Source organism: Gorilla gorilla, chromosome 16 (genome assembly GCF_029281585.2).
Source record: "Gorilla gorilla gorilla isolate KB3781 chromosome 16, NHGRI_mGorGor1-v2.1_pri, whole genome shotgun sequence".
Classification (NCBI taxonomy): domain Eukaryota; kingdom Metazoa; phylum Chordata; class Mammalia; order Primates; family Hominidae; genus Gorilla; species Gorilla gorilla.
Window position 1 is genome coordinate 80219336 of NC_073240.2, and position 19282 is coordinate 80238617.

The 19282-nt window shown below is 42.7% G+C and overlaps 1 protein-coding gene across 6 annotated transcripts in view; it reads left to right on the forward strand.

The window, feature by feature from the left end:
• Positions 1-19282, forward strand: part of TMED3 (transmembrane p24 trafficking protein 3) — a 102636-nt gene that overhangs the window by 10895 nt on the left and 72459 nt on the right. Inside the window, exon 3 of one of the 6 annotated variants that reach the window (XM_004056623.5) lies at positions 5-872. The exons of the other annotated variants lie outside the window; for them this stretch is intronic. Coding sequence (XP_004056671.3) covers positions 5-241 — 237 coding nt within the window. The 3' untranslated portion in view covers positions 242-872. Of the gene's footprint in view, positions 1-4; positions 873-19282 lie in introns of those variants that run through there. 6 annotated transcript variants of the gene reach the window in all.

Consider the following 19282-nt stretch of genomic DNA (forward strand, 5'->3'; position numbering starts at 1 on the left):
CCAGATGGAGTCCGCCTGCGTGACCATCCATGAGGCTCTGAAAACGGTGATTGACTCCCAGACGCATTACCGGCTGCGGGAGGCCCAGGACCGGGCCCGAGCGGAAGACCTTAATAGCCGAGTCTCTTACTGGTCTGTCGGCGAGACGATTGCCCTGTTCGTGGTCAGCTTCAGTCAGGTGCTACTGTTGAAAAGCTTCTTCACAGAAAAACGACCCGTCAGCAGGGCAGTCCACTCCTAGCCCCGGCATCCTGCTGTAGGGCCCCTCATGCCCCAGGCTGGAGCAGCTCTCCTAGGTCACAGCCTGCTGGGCTGGGTCGCGTAGCCCAGGGTGGAGGCAGAACAATGCTGCTGTGGTAGCCCTTTGCCTTTCATGCCCATGCTTGATTCTTGCACCTCAGCAGCTGAAGGTCTCAGAGACCAGTAATCAGAAGGCATCCGACTGCATTAAGAGTGCAGTGCTGAAAAGACGTTTACAACTAGGCTAGGGATTAGCCACTGTGGGAGGGTGGGCAGGCAATGGTTCAGTGACCTGGCTGGTAGCAGGAACTCCAAGTGCCCAGGCCTCTTGGGCAGCTTAGGGCCCTGCCTCCGTTTCATGATGCATGGGTCATTTGTCTTGGGTGTCCTATCCCATATGGAGAAGAAAGGGGCTCTAAGTTCTGGCTCTTCTTTCTTTGGGGTTCTCTGTACCTGAGGAAACCAGGCCCTGAGTGACTTTGCAGATCTGCTCACCCTCAGTGAGCAACAGTGTCAGCCATGCAAGCAGGACAGAATGGTGACTGGGTGCCCTTGGTGAGCTGTGTATTTCCTAGGAGGTAGAAAACTGTGGGAAACTGTGGCTAATAAAAACTAAGTGTGAGCATCCTGGAGACTTGTGCCTTTATTTCTTTGCCCTAAAGGACTCCAGAGCTTACTGCAGAGCATGGGTGTGTGCATAAATAATTAGAATGTGACATAGAGTACCTAGAGAGGTGCATGGGGTGCTGTGCAGAGATGTATACAGTGGGCAAGAAATGACTCCTCCCAGGTGACTGAAAACAAAATAGGAAGTCTCCTCACATGGTCACACCATGTTGTACAACGGAACTTTGCAAATGCTGTTTCCTCTGATAATACCTTCTCCCGGATATCTGCATGCCCTGCTCCATCATTTCCTTCTGACCCAAAGGCACATTATCAGTGAAGTCCCTCCCAACCACTCTTCAAGATGGTACTGTCTCACTTGCCCTTAGTCCCTCTTGCCTATTAGTAAGAAATGAATGCATACCAATCAGGTGTCTGTGCAGTAGGTCTGGAGGGAAGATACAGTGTCTCCGCTGAAGGAAACCTATCAAATCTGAAATCCTGCACCGTCTGACAGGCATTAACGCATTGTAGGTATTAATGCATTTAGGAAAGGAAGCAAAATAATCTCTTTAAAAGGATACCCCATAAGCCTCACTTATTTAGCTTGATTGAAGGATAAATGTTGCTTATCTTTCATATGTTTTTGATATTTCTTTTATTTTAGAATTAAGTACTGGGTATATATAAAAGGTTACTTATGAAATATGTCTAAGGTGAAATATGTCTAAAGTGAAAAACAATACAAAAATCCTATGCTCCTGCTACCTAGATTAAGCACTGCAACATGACCCATTGCTTCTGGAATGTTCTCTACCTGCCCTTCTCCTTCACCCTCTGAGGGAACCACCAGCCTGAATGTAATGTTTATCAAGCACTGAGAAAGGAGTTTAAAGAATTGAAGGGCACAGCTTTACTAAAACTCACGTTGTCTTCCACTTTTTTATGGAAACTAGATTCTTTCAACCTTAAAAAAAATAGGATTGCTGATGATACCTGTTTTATTTATATAACCTTGTAATCATTTATCCATAAACGTGTAGATTCATTGAGGGGACAAAAACCCAGCCCCACTGGCTGATTTAGGAAATAATGTTGGCAATAAAATGTACTGCTTATGCAGTGTTTATGTTTTGATCAATTAGGTACTAATAACAGTTGAAATAACTTCCCAATCCAGAAGAAATTTTTTTTTTCTTTTGAGACAGAGTCTCACTCTGTCGCCCAGGCTGGAGTGCAGTGGTGCAGTCTCGGCTCACAGCAACCTCCCCCTCCTGGGTTTACACCATTCTCCTGCTTCAGCCTCCTGAGTAGCTGGGACTACAGGCACCCGCCACCACGCCCGGCTAATTTTTTTGTATTTTTAGTAGAGACGGGGTTTCACCGTGTTAGCCAGGATGGTCTCCATCTCCTGACCTCGTGATCCGCCCACCTCGGCCTCCCAAAGTGCTGGGATTACAGGCGTGAGCCACTGCGCCCGGCCCCAGAAGAAATATTTTTAACACTTACAGCTTTACAGTTAAACAGCATATGAAACATTTTGAAATTGAAGATTTTTTGTTATAGAGAAATACAATAGGGTACTCTATATAATTTCAAACAGAGTAATACCGTTCCATGAGAAAGATGAAATGGAAGTATGACTCTAAGAAGGAAGGGGAAAGATGGAAAATTTCTGAGCATTTATTTATGGATGATGATGGGTATCAAATCATCTTAGTAATTAGAATCCACTGAATATAATTAAAATAGTGATGTAATTTTTTAAAAAGTAATGTTTAATATATGGTAGAAATTACCTCCCTTGTAACTATTTAAATTCATGATGAAATATTTTAGATGTCAGCTTTAAAAATGTATGAGGCTTTAGAGTTTCTCAAGTTCTTTTAGAGGATATTTAAGCAAAAGAAATAGGAGATGCTATTTGCATCGGGATTTTCTGGAGAGACTCGTTGACATCTGGGCAGCTTGGTGGAAAAGGGTGTCAGCATTGGCATTTTAGTAGAAAGAGGACTGGGTTGGGGCTGACCTTTCTGGATTTGAATCCAGGTCTGCTATGTGCTACTTGTGCCATCTTGGGTAAGGTACTGAACCTCTCTGAACCTTCATTTCCTCATCTGTAAAATGGGCAGAAGGGAGTATTTTTACTGGCCAGGAACTTCAGGCTTATGCATTGGTAAACAGAATAAGGATTCACCCTGTTTTCAGTAAAATCCCTTTAAATTTGAGGCCTGGGTGGAACTGACAGGTGGAGTTTGAAGGCACATCTGCTAGCTCACATAGGAAACAGAATCTCCCAGGGAAAAGACATAGGACCTCTGACTCTAACCTGAGGTTCTGGATTATTATGAGAGATTTTCAAAAATGGTCTAATGGTGTTGGTTTGCTCCATACCATAGATTTTAAGAGACAGTAGAGCTTCTGCGATGAGATTCCCCCATAAAATAATTATGGATCTGCACTGGCAAGCTGGTCTTGGCTCCAAAGACCAAGAGTTGGTCTGTGGTGCTGATTCTGAACCCTTGCGATGCAACTGTCTGGTAGTAAAATGGCTTTGTATGGTAAGAAAGCTTTAATCCTCGAGGCCTAGACAACTTTACTGCAGGGCATTCTCTACAGGATAACTTTAGCGGGGAGGTGATGTTTTCTTTGTTGAAAGATAATTTTCCAAAAAAGCATAAAATCATTGAGTGTTATATAAAATGAACACGTGTATTAGGGTTCTCCAGAGGGACAGAACTAATAGGATATATGTATATATGAAAGGGAGTTTATTAAGGAGAATTGACTCACACGATCACAAGGTGAAGTCCCACGATAGGTCCTCTGCAAGCTGAGGAGCAAGGAAGCCAGTAGAGGCTCAGTCCGAGTCCAAAAACCTCAAATGTAGGGAGGCCAACAGTGCAGCCTTCAGTCTGTGGCCAGAGGCCTAAGAGCCTCCAGCAGACCACTGGTATAAGTCCAAGAATCCAAAGGCCAAAGAACCTGCAGTCTGATATCCAAGGGCAGGAAACATCCAGCACAGGAGAAAGATGAAAGCCGGAAGACTCAGCAGCCATCTTATCCCACCTTCTTCCACTTGCTTTGTTCTAGCGCTGCTGGCAGCCGATTGAATGGTGCCCACCCACATTGAGGGTAGGTGGGTCATCCTCTCCCAGTCCACTGAGTCAAATGTTAATCTCCTCTAGCAACACCTTCACAGACACACCCAGAAACAATACTAGCTATTTAGGCATCTTTCAATCCAATCAAGTTGACACCTCATATTAACCATCACAGCACATTAGAGGTTTTATTTTATGTACTAATCAATGAAGGAACCAGACAAACATCATAATGATTCAAAAGATAATTCAAAGAACGGACACATTTATACAGAGTTGTAAAACAGCTCGAAGACACTGAACCAGGCTAGAATCAGTAATCCAAAAGGATATGCTATGTGGAGAAAACACAAAGTTGCAAAAATAGCTCAAAGAGGAAGCTTAGAATCAAATAGCCCGGAGGGGTGTCCAGAAATGCGCAGTTTATTTTATTAAAACCATTTTTTCCTATAACTTCAAAAGGGGCTCCTGAGCTGTCACAGCCCCTGGGGAGCGGCACTGATTTCTAGTTTAATTAATAGCAAGACCACCTGTTCCATGTTCTCTCTGGTTCTGTAAGGACTCATTCCTTGGCCTCTTTATGTCTGGGATGGGAACAACTTTTAGCTATTGCTAGTCTTGGGACTTTACCTTAACCCTGCCCAACCTTTGTAAATATTTCCTCCTTTAAACTCTCCTCAACTTAAAATAGGGAGGAGGGCGGGAAGAAGGAAGGGACAATCACTTGTTGCAGATTCCAGGTTCTATAGACAGAATATTATTCTGTTTCTCCCCAGTTAATATGTTGAAATTCTTCCCCACAAGGCGATGGTATTAGGAGGTGGGACGTTTGGGAAGTGACAGAGTCCTGTGGGTGGAGCCCTCCTGAATGAGATTAGTGCTCTTATAAAAGAGGCCTGAGGGAAGGCCTATTTAGTCTGCTTAGTGTTGCGATAAAGGAATACCCAAGTCTGAGTAACTTATAAAGAAAAAATGGTTTATTTGGCTCACTGTTTTGCAGGTGGGGGCATCTGGGGAGGGCCTCAGGGTGCTTCCACTCATGGCAGAAGGCAAAGGGAAGCCAGTGTACAGAGATCACAGGGTGAGACAGGTAGCAAGAGAGAGCGGTGAGGTGCCAGGCCTTGTTTAGCAACCAGCTCTTGTGGGAACTAATAGAGTAAGAGCTCACTCACTACAGCAAGGACAGCATCAAGCCATCCATGAGGGATCTGCCCCCATGGCCCAAACACCTTCCACTAGGCCCCATCTCCAACACTGGTATCAAATTTTAATATGAGGTTGGCAGGACAAACATCCAAACTATAGTGGGTCCCTAGCCCCTTCTGCCACGTGAGGATGCAGTGAAAAGACAGCCATTTATGAACCAGAAATGGGATCTCAACCAAACACTAAATCTGCCAATGCCTTAATCTTGGACATCCCAGTCTCCAGAACTGTGAGAAATAAATTTCTGTTATTTATATGTCACCCAATCTGTGGTATTCTGTCATAGTAGCCTAAATGAACTAAAACTCTAGAAAACAGGGATGATTAGAACAAAACTGCAAATACACATATAATCACCCCTGGGTTGGAAAATTCTGGGAAAAGGCTGGATGTTCTTTTAAATGTACAAATGTTCGAGCACAGAGACCTGTGTATTCAGTGTATTTCTTCCAGCCCTGCTGTTTGATCCTGTATGCGAATGTGCCTAGCGCAATACTGGTCTGAGACAAATACTAATTTCCTTCTTTCTACTCACACGCACCCAAAGAAACACTACTAAATAAACTTGATGTGATGGTATCTGGGAGACTCTGACCATCTAGATCTATCTATGAGAAAGTATTGTCAGACATTCTTGCTACTTCTTGTTGGAACTGGCAATTTGACAGCTTTTATTTGCTTCTCCCTGGAGTTTCAGTGTTATGTGCTATAGTCATTTGAGGGATGGTTCATTTTATCTGATCACAAGCCTTCTAAAATGAAATAGAAAATAGTTGCTTCCTTGGGGTTAGTTAGGGTGGCAGCATTCAGCCAATGGCCATATCTTTTTCTATGTGTTTGGGGGCTTGTGTAAGAATTCTAAGAGCTACAAAAGTAAATATAATATAGTTATGAACTCCTCAATGACATATAACTGTTGGAGACTGTTCTGCTCTTCATAGAAAATGAAGCTGCCTCTGCTCAAGCTCTCTAGTGAATGCCAAAGCATGTTACTTTCTCTTGGACTTTGATTCAACATTGGTTTAAAAAAGTCACCTTTCTTGGTAACTGTATTCATCGCAAAAGGAAAGAAGCGCAAGGGAGCCAGTGGGTTGTGTGATATAGGAGGAAGAAAAAGTCACGGCTTTTCCTCTTAGGATCACCAAGCAGTCTTTTGATGATAATCTGGCTTCTCATATCATTTGCCTTCGAAAAGAAAATATATTTGAGTTGCATTTTTAATTGTAAAAAAAAATTAAAAACCCCATTCTCCTTTTAATTTATAAAGTAATCTTTCAGGCAATTAAAATATTAACTAAAATTTATCTATTCCCCTGACTTCTATGCAAAAAAACTGGGCCTTAAGCAGGTCTAAAGCCTGGGTGGGCTGCACCTGGGACACGACCTTTGGTTTAGCCATGCTCACAGCCAGCCCCCCAAAATGGGCTGGGTTTGTATTGCACCTGGTGGACAGACATCTGGAAGCTGCAGAACAGTGGAGTAAGTGTATGTGTTGGATGGGGTTGGGGACAAGGATAAGTTACAAAGACCCCATGTCATCTTCAGGTAGTGACCTGGCAAGGTGACCATCCTCCACATCAAGCCTGGAGAAACCACAGAAGCAAGAGAGAAGCCTGCATCTGAGGAACTCTCTCACACACACAGCTGTGAGAAACTGGAAGAGGGGTCTGTGGAGAGGGGTGGGAGGACACTGTAGCCTGGGGGCAGAGGCCCCTGGAGAGCACTGAGAAGCAAAGTTGGAGGAAAAACATTTCCATTCTGTGCCTGCCTCTCCCATGTGTTGCCTTAAGGCACCCACAGCCGCCCCCTTTGCCATGAATTCAGTGGCACAGCCCAGGTTGCTGGTGGCCGTACGGGACAATAGCAGGTAGATCAAAGCCCCTGTCTGGGTGGAATCCAGTCCTCCTTGTCCCCCCCTTTCTAATACCTAGGGGTGGTAGATTAAAAACTAAGGCCACCATTTTATTCCAAAGTGGTTGTTTCTGAGAGTTTAAAGTGAACTTTGAATGAAGTTGTCAAGTATTAGCAAATGGGGATTTTCCACTGTGATTTTCTCTGTCCAGGGGTTCCCTTCCTTCCCTTAAACTCTCTAAAGAGACAACAACCAGGGCCTGGCCTTTAGCCCTTCTCAATACACATCAACAGACCTCGTGGGAGCATGACTCACAGCCCCAAACAGCTAGACTGCAGGGGATGCAACAAATGGATACAAAATATCGTTATACCAAAATCACTGGAACATGTTGTAAGGTAAATGGATGTGCTTTGGTCAGGAATAGGCAGAGGCAGACATCCTGGTCAGAGTGACTCAGCAAGTTTAGCACACAGGCGCATAACTCCACTTGTTATATAGCCTGTTTGTGTAAGCTCATACTTGGCTCAGAGCCACTATTGTTTGTAAAAGGTATAACTGCCCTGCTGACATTGCACATACAGCTTGTGCCCAGAGAGAGAGAGTGTGAAGCTGTTGACCCTGTAAGGCAGAGGTGGCCTGGCAGGCCAGGGAATGCAGCTGTAAGTGTGGGAGCCGCAGGAGCCGCAGGAGCCTCAGAGCCGGAGCAGGTAGCGGAGATAAAAGCAGACAGCGTGAGAGAGCTGCTGAATAAAACCATATTTCACCTGTCTACAGCCCCCGAATGTTCTTCCTGCTGTCCGCCACCCATCCACCCACTCCCCTTGGACCTCAGCATGGGCTGGAACCTGACACTTGGTGTGACACGTGTGGACCACAATTTTTTTAAGCAGCATGATAAATATACTCTAGAAGAGAATATTTTAATAATATTTTGCTGTAACAAGAAGTCATAAAAAGAACCAAGTAGAAATGCTATATATGAAAAATATAAAAGTAGAATGTTAAAAATGACAGCAACAGGATGGCTATTTAGAGATGCCCGGTGCTCATTCCCCACCTCCTCGCCTCACCACACCCCAAGAAAGGCAATGACTAAACAGCTAAGGTTTAACCAACATCATATTGAACAGTGAAAAGCTGAACGCTTTTTCTCTAAGAACTGGAACAGGACAAGGATGCCCACTCTTACCACTCTTATTCAACATAGTACTGGAAGTCCTAGCCAGAGCAATTAGGTAAGATAAAGAAATAAAGGTGATTCAAGGAGCAATTCAAATTGTCCTTGTTTGTAAATGACATGGTCTTATTCCTAGCAAAACCTAAAGACTCCACCAGAAAACTATTAAAATTGACAAATTCAGTAAAGTTGCAGGATGAAAAATCAACATACAAAACACAGTAGCATTTATATATACAAATTACAACCTAGCTGAAAAAGAAATCAAGAAGGAAATCCCATTTATAATATCTATAAAATAAATAAAATACCTAGGAATAAATTTAACCAAGGATGTGAAAAATCTCTACAAGGAAAACTGCAAATCACTGATGAAAGAAATTGAAGAGGATACAATAATTGGAAAAAATTCCCATGTTCATGGATCAAAAAATTAATATTGTTAAAAGGACCATACTACCCAAAGCAATCTGTAAATTAAATGCAATCCCCATCAAAATACTCATTATATTTTTCTCAGAAATATTTTTAAAATCCTAAAATTTATATGGAACCACAAAAGACCCCAAATAGCCAACACAATCCTGAGCAAAAGGAACAAAGCCTGGAGGTATCACACTACCAGACGTCAAAGTATACTGCAAAGCTGTAGTAACCAAAACAGCATGGTACTGGCATAAAAACAGACACATAGATCAAGAGAACAGAATAGAAAGCCCAGAAATTAATCTACATATCTATAGTTATATTAGTACATTCTCACATTGATACAAATAAATACCCAATACTTGGTAATTTATAAGAAAAAAGGTTTAATTGGCTCACAGTTCTGCAGGCTGTACAGGAAGCATAGTAGCATCTGTTTCCGGGGAGGCCTAAGGGAGCTTTTACTCATGAAGCCAACACTTCACATGGTGAAAGCAGGAGTATGAGACCAAGAGGGGAGGTGCCACACACTTTTAAACAACCAGATTGTGAGGACAGCACCAAGAGGTGCTAAACCATTCATGATAAATCTGCCCCCATGATCTAATCACTTCCCAGCAGGCCCCACCTCCAACATTGGGGATTACAGTTTGACATGAGATTTGGTGGGGACATAAACCCAAACCATAACACAGTGAACTGATTTTTGACAAAAATGCTGAGAACCTTCATTGGGAGGACAGTCTTTTCAATAAATGGTGCTGAAAAAACTGAAAATCCACATGCAGAAGAATGAAAGTAGACCCTTATCTTTCACCCAACACAAAAATCCACTCAAAATGGATCAAAGACCTAAATGTAAGACCCCAAATGTTAAAACTATTAGAAGAAAACAAAGGAAAAACACTTCAGGACATTGGTCTGGGAAATGATTTTATAAATAAGACCTCAAAAGAACAGGCAAAAGAAGCAAAAAAAAAAAAAAAAAAAAAAAAGGATAATATCAAACTAAGAAGTCTACACAGCAAAAGAAACAGAGTGAAGAGACAATCTGAAGAACAGGAGAAAATATTTTCAAAGTATTCATCAGATAAAGGATTAATATCCAGACTGTACAAGAAACTCAAACATATCAAAGATAAAAAATAAATCCAATTAAACAATGGACAATCTGAATGAATATTTCTCAAAAGAAGACATACAAATGGCCAACAAAATATATGAAAATATGCTCAGCATCACTAATTATCAGAGAAATGCAAATCAAAACCACAACAAGGTATCATCTCACCCCAGTTAGGATGGCTATTATCAAAAAGACAAAAAATAACAAATGCTGGTGAGGATGCAGAGAAAAGGGAACTCTTACACACTGTGGAAGCTGAGGTGGGAGGATTGCTTGAACCTGGGAGACAGAGGCTGCTGTGTGCTATGATTGTGCCACTGCACTCCAGCCTGGGTAAGAGAGCAAGACCTTGTCTCAAAAATAAATAAATACATAAATAAGAAAGAAAAGGATGAAAAAGACTTTCCAGGGAAATAACCAAATGAAAAGTGAGGCAATAGCCATAGCATCTGACAAAATAGAATTCAAGGCAAACTATCGTACTGAACAGGAAGATTACATACTGATGTTAAAGGAACCAATGGAGGGAATGATAGAGCAGGTAGATACCGCCATCATCAATGGATAGAATTAATAACTGTACTAATTGAGAGCAGCAGACAGGATTGTCCATCAGGCTCCAAGGGAGACAATCCTGTACAGCTGCTTCAAAACTCTCAGATGGGCCAGGTGCGGTGGCTCACGCCTGTAATCCCAGCACTTTGGGAGGCTGAGGCGGGCGGATCACGAGGTCAGGAGATCGAGACCATCCTGGCTAACATGGTGAAACCCCGTCTCTACTAAAAATACAAAAAATTAGCCGGGCGTGGTGGTGGGCGCCTGTAGTCCCAGCTACTCGGGAGGCTGAGGCAGGAGAATGGCGTGAACCTGGGAGGCGGAGCTTGCAGTGAGCTGAGATTGCGCCACACTGCACTCCAGCCTGGGCGACAGAGCCAGACTCCGTCTCAAAAAAAAAAAAAAAAACTCTCAGATGTGGTGATGCCTCACTCACACAGGCCATCTGGCCAATGCGAAACTCTTCAGCCTGGTGAGGTGGATGAGTTAAAAGTGGGAGTAGAGGGCAATTGGGGCACATTCAAGCTATTATTTTACCAGAATCTTCCTCCCACTAAGACATGTTAAAGACTTGGTTTTTCTCTTAAGGGCAACCCTCCAGCAATAGTCCCATAGTTTATTGCCATCAGGAAGATGTTGCCGTCTGAGAGGCTTGGCCAGTATGCTGGGGCAAGGCGGGCTGCTTTCCAGACAAGGTAAAACCAGCAGGCCCATTCTCGCTTATCATTCAGCTGTAAGTGTCTCATGGTGGCCTCCTTCCAGGCCCAGGGACCTACCTGGTTGTGATTTCCCATGGATTACTATCTCCCTCCTGGGGCACAGTTGGGTGACATTCTGAACAAAAGTCATCTGATCTAGTGTTTATGATGTATTCTGGGCCTCCACATTGTATGATGTGGGACATGGAGTCTAGCAATTTAACTTCGTCATTTCCAAACTTTCAGGCTCACCTCCTCTCCAGCCTTAGGGAAAAACATAGCTGAGGTGAAGCCTGTGGCCAGTTTATTCCCAGTCTGTGCAGGAATGAATGGCCCCTGACTGCCCAGCATTCCATCTCGCCTGGTTTGCTTCCTCTGTGCTTTGACATTTGCATAAATCCTTCTCTTGCACTCCATTCTGACTGCCTGCTTGCAGTAGGACAGTCTTTAAAATCTGTGTATTCTAGGACATTCATCTCCAAAGAACCAAAAGCCAGAGTGCGTCTGTGCTAGGACTTTACCTGGTGCAGGTCTACTGGGGAGACCATTCCCCTGTGACATTTATTTAAGCAAAATTGTAAGAATGCTGATAGAACATTCTTGGTCAAACTCACAGGCAAGCAAAATCTAACACAATTGAATGACACGATATGGAGCAAGTTCGGGGAGAACCTGTTTTTCCAGCTCTGGTGGCAGTGACAGACTAGTATGTTGTTAACTCTTCCCTGCTCACCACCAAACTGCAAACTGGAACTTTTAGGTTATGTAGAAAGCAACTGTCTTTTTCCTAATATAACTCTAGACATAAGCCTTTGTATGCCCTCAAAACTACTCAGCCATTATAATTCTGGAGATGCTAACATAGTTTAAGGCTATTTTCCTTCCGCAGGTTTGTGTTTTTCAGTTCAATATTTGACCATAGGAAGAAATAGTCTTCAGATATGGCTTCTGCACCAGTAACTACTTTTATACTTTTGATCACATCCTGAGAAATCGTTCAAGAACTTGATAAGACTTTCACATGTTTTGTTGGGCTATTTTCAGCTTTCAGTAGTGCACAGGAAACAGTAATGGCTTGGCTACCTTTGTTCAATATAGACTCCTGGTGGCTGAGGCCCCCACACCCTTTGTTTAAAGCTACTGTGAGCATTAGAATTAGTAGGAAAGAGTCCTCAAATGACAATATAATATTTCAAACTAAGTAAAACAGGGCTGTACTCAGGCAGATTCTCCTTCAAACATGGTTTGAATCAAAACTAATTTTATTAATATATATGCACTCACCTCAGCTCTAAGAAATTGGGGAAGATTTCCTCCTAAGCATTTGTGGTTAGATAAGATTATCACAAATCCAGAGTAGCCTCACAGACATAACAAATTCGTAGAACTTAATTTTCTATTAGCTAATAGCAAATTAATAGAACTAATAGCTTAAGAGTAACTGTTCTAAACTAATTATCTTGGGCTTCTGATGTAAAAAGGAAGATCCCTGTCTTCCCCCGACATCCAGTTCCTTAAAATCAACCCAAGCAAATAAGAGTAAAATAGAATTTAAATTACTGAAACCAGGAAAGAGCCATAGTCAAAAATCACTAGCTATGAAGAGTGGCTGTCAAATGCAGTGATATTTGAACTAAAGGGAAGGAGAGGACTAGAACAGTCCTAGAGGGTTAAGACTTTCCTAAAAGAAGAAGGTTTTGGTCCTGAATGGCCAAATGGTGGAGCTTGGAATGGCAGCATCTAGGGGCCATGTGTGAGCAGCAGGGGTGACCCCTTCTCTTTTCCTCATTTCAGAGTGGCAGGGCAGGTGGGGTCAGAGGAGAAGCTTTTCAGGCAGGTGTGCAGGAGATGTGGCAGGTGAAGGAAGGGTCGGGGGGAGCTTTATAGCCCCAAATCTCAGGAGAACTGATGAGAAAGGATGTGGAGAAGGCACCTCTGACTCGCAGCTTGCTTCTGCCTCAACTTCTCCCCACACAGTGTGACTCTTCAGCAAATCAGTGACCTGGATCACAAAAGGAAAAGTGACAATTCAAGACCAGGATCACGGCAAAGTAACAAATAGAAGGCACGCAGGAAATGTATTTCGGAAGAATTACTCCAGGAAGTCAAACAGTGCACACATTTTTTTCCTCATAGTCTTAGAAAAAGGAAAAAAATTTAAAAAGGCAACAAGACTTCAGAGAAGGTTACAAGAAATTGTAGAAGGGGTTATAATACAACAAAAGAGATGAAAAGGAGCTGTCCAGTCTCAGGGAATATGTGGAAGAGGAAACATCATTTCAGAAATGATAGTTAACTTTAAGATGCCAAAATGAGAACAGGCACTGCACTGCTGAAATCAAGGGAGGGACACTAAAGAAAGCTTGAGAAGACTGTCTGAAAAACAAATGGAAAACAAAAAGAACAAAAAGCTGAAAGTTATTAGGGAGAGCCAGACAGCTTTGTACAACAAGGATATCCATCTTGCAGGTAATTGGTGTTCCTGAAGAAGAAAACAGAACAATTTCGAAGACATAAAAAAAGAAAGCCTTAATAAAAGTCAAGGAAGACCTAAATCCTCAGTTTAAAAAGGTACCTTGCGTTTCAGGAAAAAATAAAGCAAAATGATTAACACAGACAGATTCTGGTGATATTCCTGGGCTTCTAGGAAAAATAAAGAAACAAACAACATTGAAGTTTCATCAAACAAACAAACAACAAAGACAAAAAAGCAAGTAACCTGTCAGAGGGAGAAATCATGTGACCTCAAACTATTTCTTGACATTTACTGGGCTAAGACCCTGGAATACTGTCCTCAGGGAACTCTGGGAGAGACAGTGTGGACCCAGGGAAATGATACACTGCTAACTTCTCATTCAGTTACACAGGCCACAGGTGGCCTTTCTAAAACTAGAAGGAATTCAGGGCACAGAGCACCTTTGAACCGCTCTTGAATCAGCTACCCCAGGAAAAACTCTACTGAGCAAGGAAAGGAAAGGGGCCATCACAAAAAGGGCAGGTGGTGAGCAAGCATTTCATCCATTAAAATATACAGCTGAGGCTAGACAACTATGAACAATCTAGGGACTATACATTTTATGAAGTCTAATTATTTAAAAATTGCAATACAGCAAATTGAAATTGAGAATTAGGAGGTGAGGGAAGGTAACAGAAAATGTAAATGCTAGCTTTCTAACTTTTCCTGATAGAACATTAATGACTACAAAAGAAATTACATTGAGTTCTTGCTAGGCACCAACCACTGTTCTTAGTGCTTTTTTGTGTAGCATTTCATTAATCTCTCACAACAGCTCAGCAGCATAGGAACCATTAATACTCCCATCTTACAGATAAGGAAACTGAGACACAGAGAATTTAATCTTTTCCCAAGGCTATGCAGCTAGTTAGGAAAATAAGGAAAGCCATTTGGTCATCTCAAGAGGCCCTGAAAACTAAGTTTGTAAGATCAATACAAGCCATTCCTGATGAAAAATTTTGATAAAGGAATAATTGGTCAGGGATAAGGGTGGCAGCTGAAGTGTGGCTGTGGAGTCTGGAGCTACAGATTCCCTCCTTTCTTATTCTGGTGCCACGGAGGTGGGGCATTTCTTATACATGAGGTTGTAAATCTTCCCCTCTCTGAACCTCTGTGGCTCTGGCAGGCAGATATTAAAACATCAAAAAGCTAGGCCCCCACTGGCTGGCTAGTGGAGCTGGATCTGGGGGTGTCTTGATAGAGCCAAAAACAAACTACATTAGGGCTGGGCACAGTGGCTCATGCCTGTAATCCCAGCACTTTGGAAGACCGAGGTGGGTGGATCACCTGAGGTCAGGAGTTCGAGACCAGCCTGGCCAACATGGTGAAACCCTGCCTCTACTAAAAATACAAAAATCAGCTGGGTGTAGTGGCGGGTGCCTGTAGTCCCAGCTACTCTGGAGGCTGAGGCAGGAGAATGACTTGAACCCAGGAGATGGAGGTTGCAGTGAGCAGAGGTTGCAGTGAGCCAAGATCACACCACTGTACTCCAGCCTGGGAGACAGAGCAAGACTCTGTCTCAAAACAAACAAACAAACACAAAAACAAACAAACAAAAAAACACATTAGCACCCTAGCTAACATTTTTACTCTAGGTGGATCCAACCCAGCAAACTCCACCCACTACACCCACTAGAGTTGGTCGATTGACTTATAAAATAGAGGGACATAGATGTTTCCAGTACATGAAACACTCAGGACACTTACCATGTCACAACTTCCAAGTGTCAAAGTAGTTATAATAATAACAGACAACAAATGCTTTGTGCATCTGTCACCAGAGCAAGGGGCTTGAAAGCTCTGGGCTGTGGTGGACCCTGGTGGAACAGGCCTCACTACTACCAAGCCTGTATGTGAACTGACCAGAATCTATTGGATCTATCTGCTTTAGCTGCTATCGGTTGTAAAGTGTCGTAGTCCGCTGGGGCTGCCATAACAAAGTGTCCAACAGTCTGGGTGGTTTAAAGAACAGAAATTAATTTTCTCACCGTTCTGGAGGCAGGGAGTCAGAGATCAAGGTGTCAACAGGGTTGGTTTCTCCTGAGACCTCTCTCCTTGGCTTGCAGATGGCTGTCTTCTGTGTCCTCACACGGTCCCTTCCCTGTGCATGTCTGTGTCCTAATTTCCCCTTTATATAAGGACAACAGTTATGTTGGGTTAGGGCTCACTGTAGTTAATTTAATTACTTCTTTAAGCCTTATCTCCAAATACAGTAACATTCTGAGATACTGTGGGTTCGGAATTCAACATAAGAATTTGGGGGGAAAACAAAAAACAAAAATAGAATAATTTGGGAGAAAGGGGAGGACACAGTTCAGCCAATAACAGACAGTGTTAGATAAATTCCATCCAAGTCTTTCAACCTATGCTGCTTTTAAAAAATTCAATTATATTCTACTAGAACCACTATTTTGTCAAGACTAGGTGCATTTCATAGCTTGAATTACTTCCCTTTTTCCTGATATCTTTTATAAGATATTGATCACACACTCGCATCAGCAGGAACGTGCACAGAAGATTCCTGGAGTATGGAACAGTTCGGTAGTGATCAAATCCTGACTCTGCTCCTGGGAGCTGTATGAGGATGAGCAGACCACATGGTCTCTCCCCTCTGACCCTCAGTTTCCTCGTTTGTAACAAAATGTGGTATTAAGGGAAATGTACAATGATATTCACTGCAGCATTGTGTATGGTGATAAAACATTACAATATAACTCAAATGCACATGGACAGCGGAATGGATAAACAAAACGTTGCGTGCTTGTATATGGGGATACTTTATAACAGTTGGAAATGAATAAAATAGCTCCCAATAAAGCAACATGAAATAATATTGAAGACACACCAGAGTGTACAGTGAAAAAGGAAAACCATCCAATGTGGTATCACTTATATATCAGTAAAAACACACATTAAACACTATTCTGTATAGCTCATGGGAAAAATAAATGTGTTCATGTATAATATATAGTAAAATTATAAAAACACAGATTGTAAAGAAAAGGTTACCTCTGGGAATGGAAGATAGAAATTGGGATGGGGTACAAAGGAGATTTCCATTTTATCTGTGCAGTAATTTTTTCTTTAAAAAATCTGAAGAATGTATAACAAAATATTAGCATTTGTTAGTCCTGGGTGGCAGATATGTGGGTGTTTGTTATGTTACCATTAGTATTTTCTGCATTAAACATCTCAAAGGCAAAGTAAATAGAAGGATGGTAATTGCCCTGGCTTCACCTCTTAGGGCTATTGCAAGATTTCAATAATAAAATATTTGTGAAAGTTCCTTGTAAAATTAAAAGCTCTGTACTGTGGGCGGCAAGCCACCCAGGTGCCGAGGCAAGAGACCGAGGACACGAGCTGTTCCAGTATAATAAAATATAAAATAAGAATAGTTATACCAGATATAGATCTTAGATATGATTATATATGAATATCATTAATCATTAGTTGGTAGCAATTACTCTTTATTCCAATATTATAATAATCCTTGCTCTATAATCATAACCTAGGAAAAACCAGGCCATACAGAGATAAGAGCTGAGGGGACATAGTGAGGAGTGACCAGAAGACAAGAGTGTGAGCCTTCTGTTATGCCCAGACAGGGCCACCAGAGGGCTCCTTGGTCTAGCGGTAACGCCAGCATCTGGGAAGACACCCGTTGCCAGGCGGACCGTGGTCTAGTGGTAGCGTTAAGTGTCAAGGAAAAACACCCGCTACTTAGCAGACCGGGAAAGGGAGTCTCCCTTTCCCCGGGGGAGTTTAGAGAAGACTGTACTCCTCCACCTCTTGTAGAGGGCCTGACATTAGTCAGGCTCACCCGCAGTTATCCAGAGGCCTAACCGTCTGCCTGTGATGCTGTGCTTCAGTGGTCACGCTCCTAGTCTGCCTTCATGTTCCATCCTGTACACCTGGCTCTGCCTTCTAGACAGCAGTAGCAAATTAGTGAAAGTACTAAAAGTCTCTAATAATGGTGTAAGTTGTTTCTCTCTTTGTCTCCTCTCTCTCTCTCTGCCTCAGCTGCCAGGCAGGGAAGGGCCCCCTGTCCAGTGGACACATGACCCACATGGCCTTACCTATCATTGGAGATGGCTCACTCTCCTTACCCTGCCCCTTTGTCTTGTATCCAATAAATATCAATGCAGCCTGGCATTCGGGGCCTCTACCAGTCTCTGCGACTTAGTGGTAGTGGTCCCCGGGGCCCAGCTGTCTTTTCTTTTATCTCTTTGTCTTGTGTCTTTATTTCTACACTCTCTCATCTCCGCACACGGGGAGAGACCCACTGACCCTGTGGGGCTGGTCCCTACACTGTACAAATATTAAATTTTAAGCTAATCTGTTTCATTTGCTGTTGATTCTATTAACTTCCATTGCAAAAGTCCACAGTGTTGGATAGCTCCAAATTTGGGGTGGTGTTGGCAGTGATCATGGTAGTAGTCATGATGAGGGTGGCAGTGATGGTGGTGGCAGTGCAGCTGCTAGCGGGTGGCGATGACAGAGGAGTGGTAGTGATGTTGATGATGGTGGTGATGGTAGTAATGGTGGTGGCAATGGTGTTATGGTGGTGGTGATGACATGATGGTGATAGTGGTGATTATGGTGGTGTTGATGGTGGTGATGGCAGTGGTGGTGGTGATGGTGTGAATGTGATGGTAGTGGTGATGGTGGTGATGATGGTGGTGATTAGGATGATGGTGGTGATGATGGTAGTGGTGATGGTGGTGATGATGGTGGTGATTAGGATGGTGGTGGTGGTGGAGATGATGTGTGTAGAGAGCAGTGTTAGACCTCTGATCTAGCTCTGAGCCACACCACACACACACTACTGCATAATATCATACACTTCTAGGACTGTGTGTCTCACTGCTAGTAAGACTAAACCCTCCAAAGCCAAATTACATGAATGTATATCTCCCATTGCTCCTAGTAAATACTGTTTAAAGTACTGTATTGAGCACGGTAATTAGCTTTTACTAGAAATACTTGAATTTCATCTTTTTGAAGAACTGCAGCAATATGAGAAATGACCACAAGAGGACAGTAGAGAAACATCAATAAAGTTCAACTTTACCTCAAGGATTGGGCAGGCACAAGCCATGGTCTCCACTCAAGAAGCTGCTCCTCAGCAGGGAGAAGTGTGGGTCTCTGCAAGAGATCAGGTTGTGGGAATTTTGAGGCCAGTCAACATATCACAGAGTGTCATGGAGTTTGAGCTGTTGAAAACCATCTAGTTCAACCTCCTCAGCCCCAGCCAACATCTATCTGGACTGCAATTTCTTGAGAGACCCTGAGCCAGAATCACCCCGCTAAATCTCTCTTAAATTCCTGATCCATTGAGATGGTGATAAGCAGTGTTTGCAGTCGTGAAGTGCCAAAAAATTTTGAGATAATTTGTTTTGCAGCAAAAGATCACTAATACACCTGGTGTGTAGTCAACAGTTAATGAATGTTAGCCGTAATTGTTATTCAGGACTATTAAATGCAAGGAGGTTATTTTTCCAGCATTTTCTCATTATGTCAATTATGATGTAACTTGGAAGTGGTATCATTGATGCATTCATTCATTAATTTTCCAATAAGCCAAACTACTGGCCAGAATGACATCAATAAGAAAAATACATCATTCCTTCATGTATCCATTCACTAATTCATACATCCATTCACTTATCAAGTATGAATTGTGACAGAGGTACTAGCTTAAGGTAGAGTGTGGCCAATTGAGTGAGAGGGGTCAGATAAAAGGTAATTTGCTGGGCATAGTGATTCATGCCTGC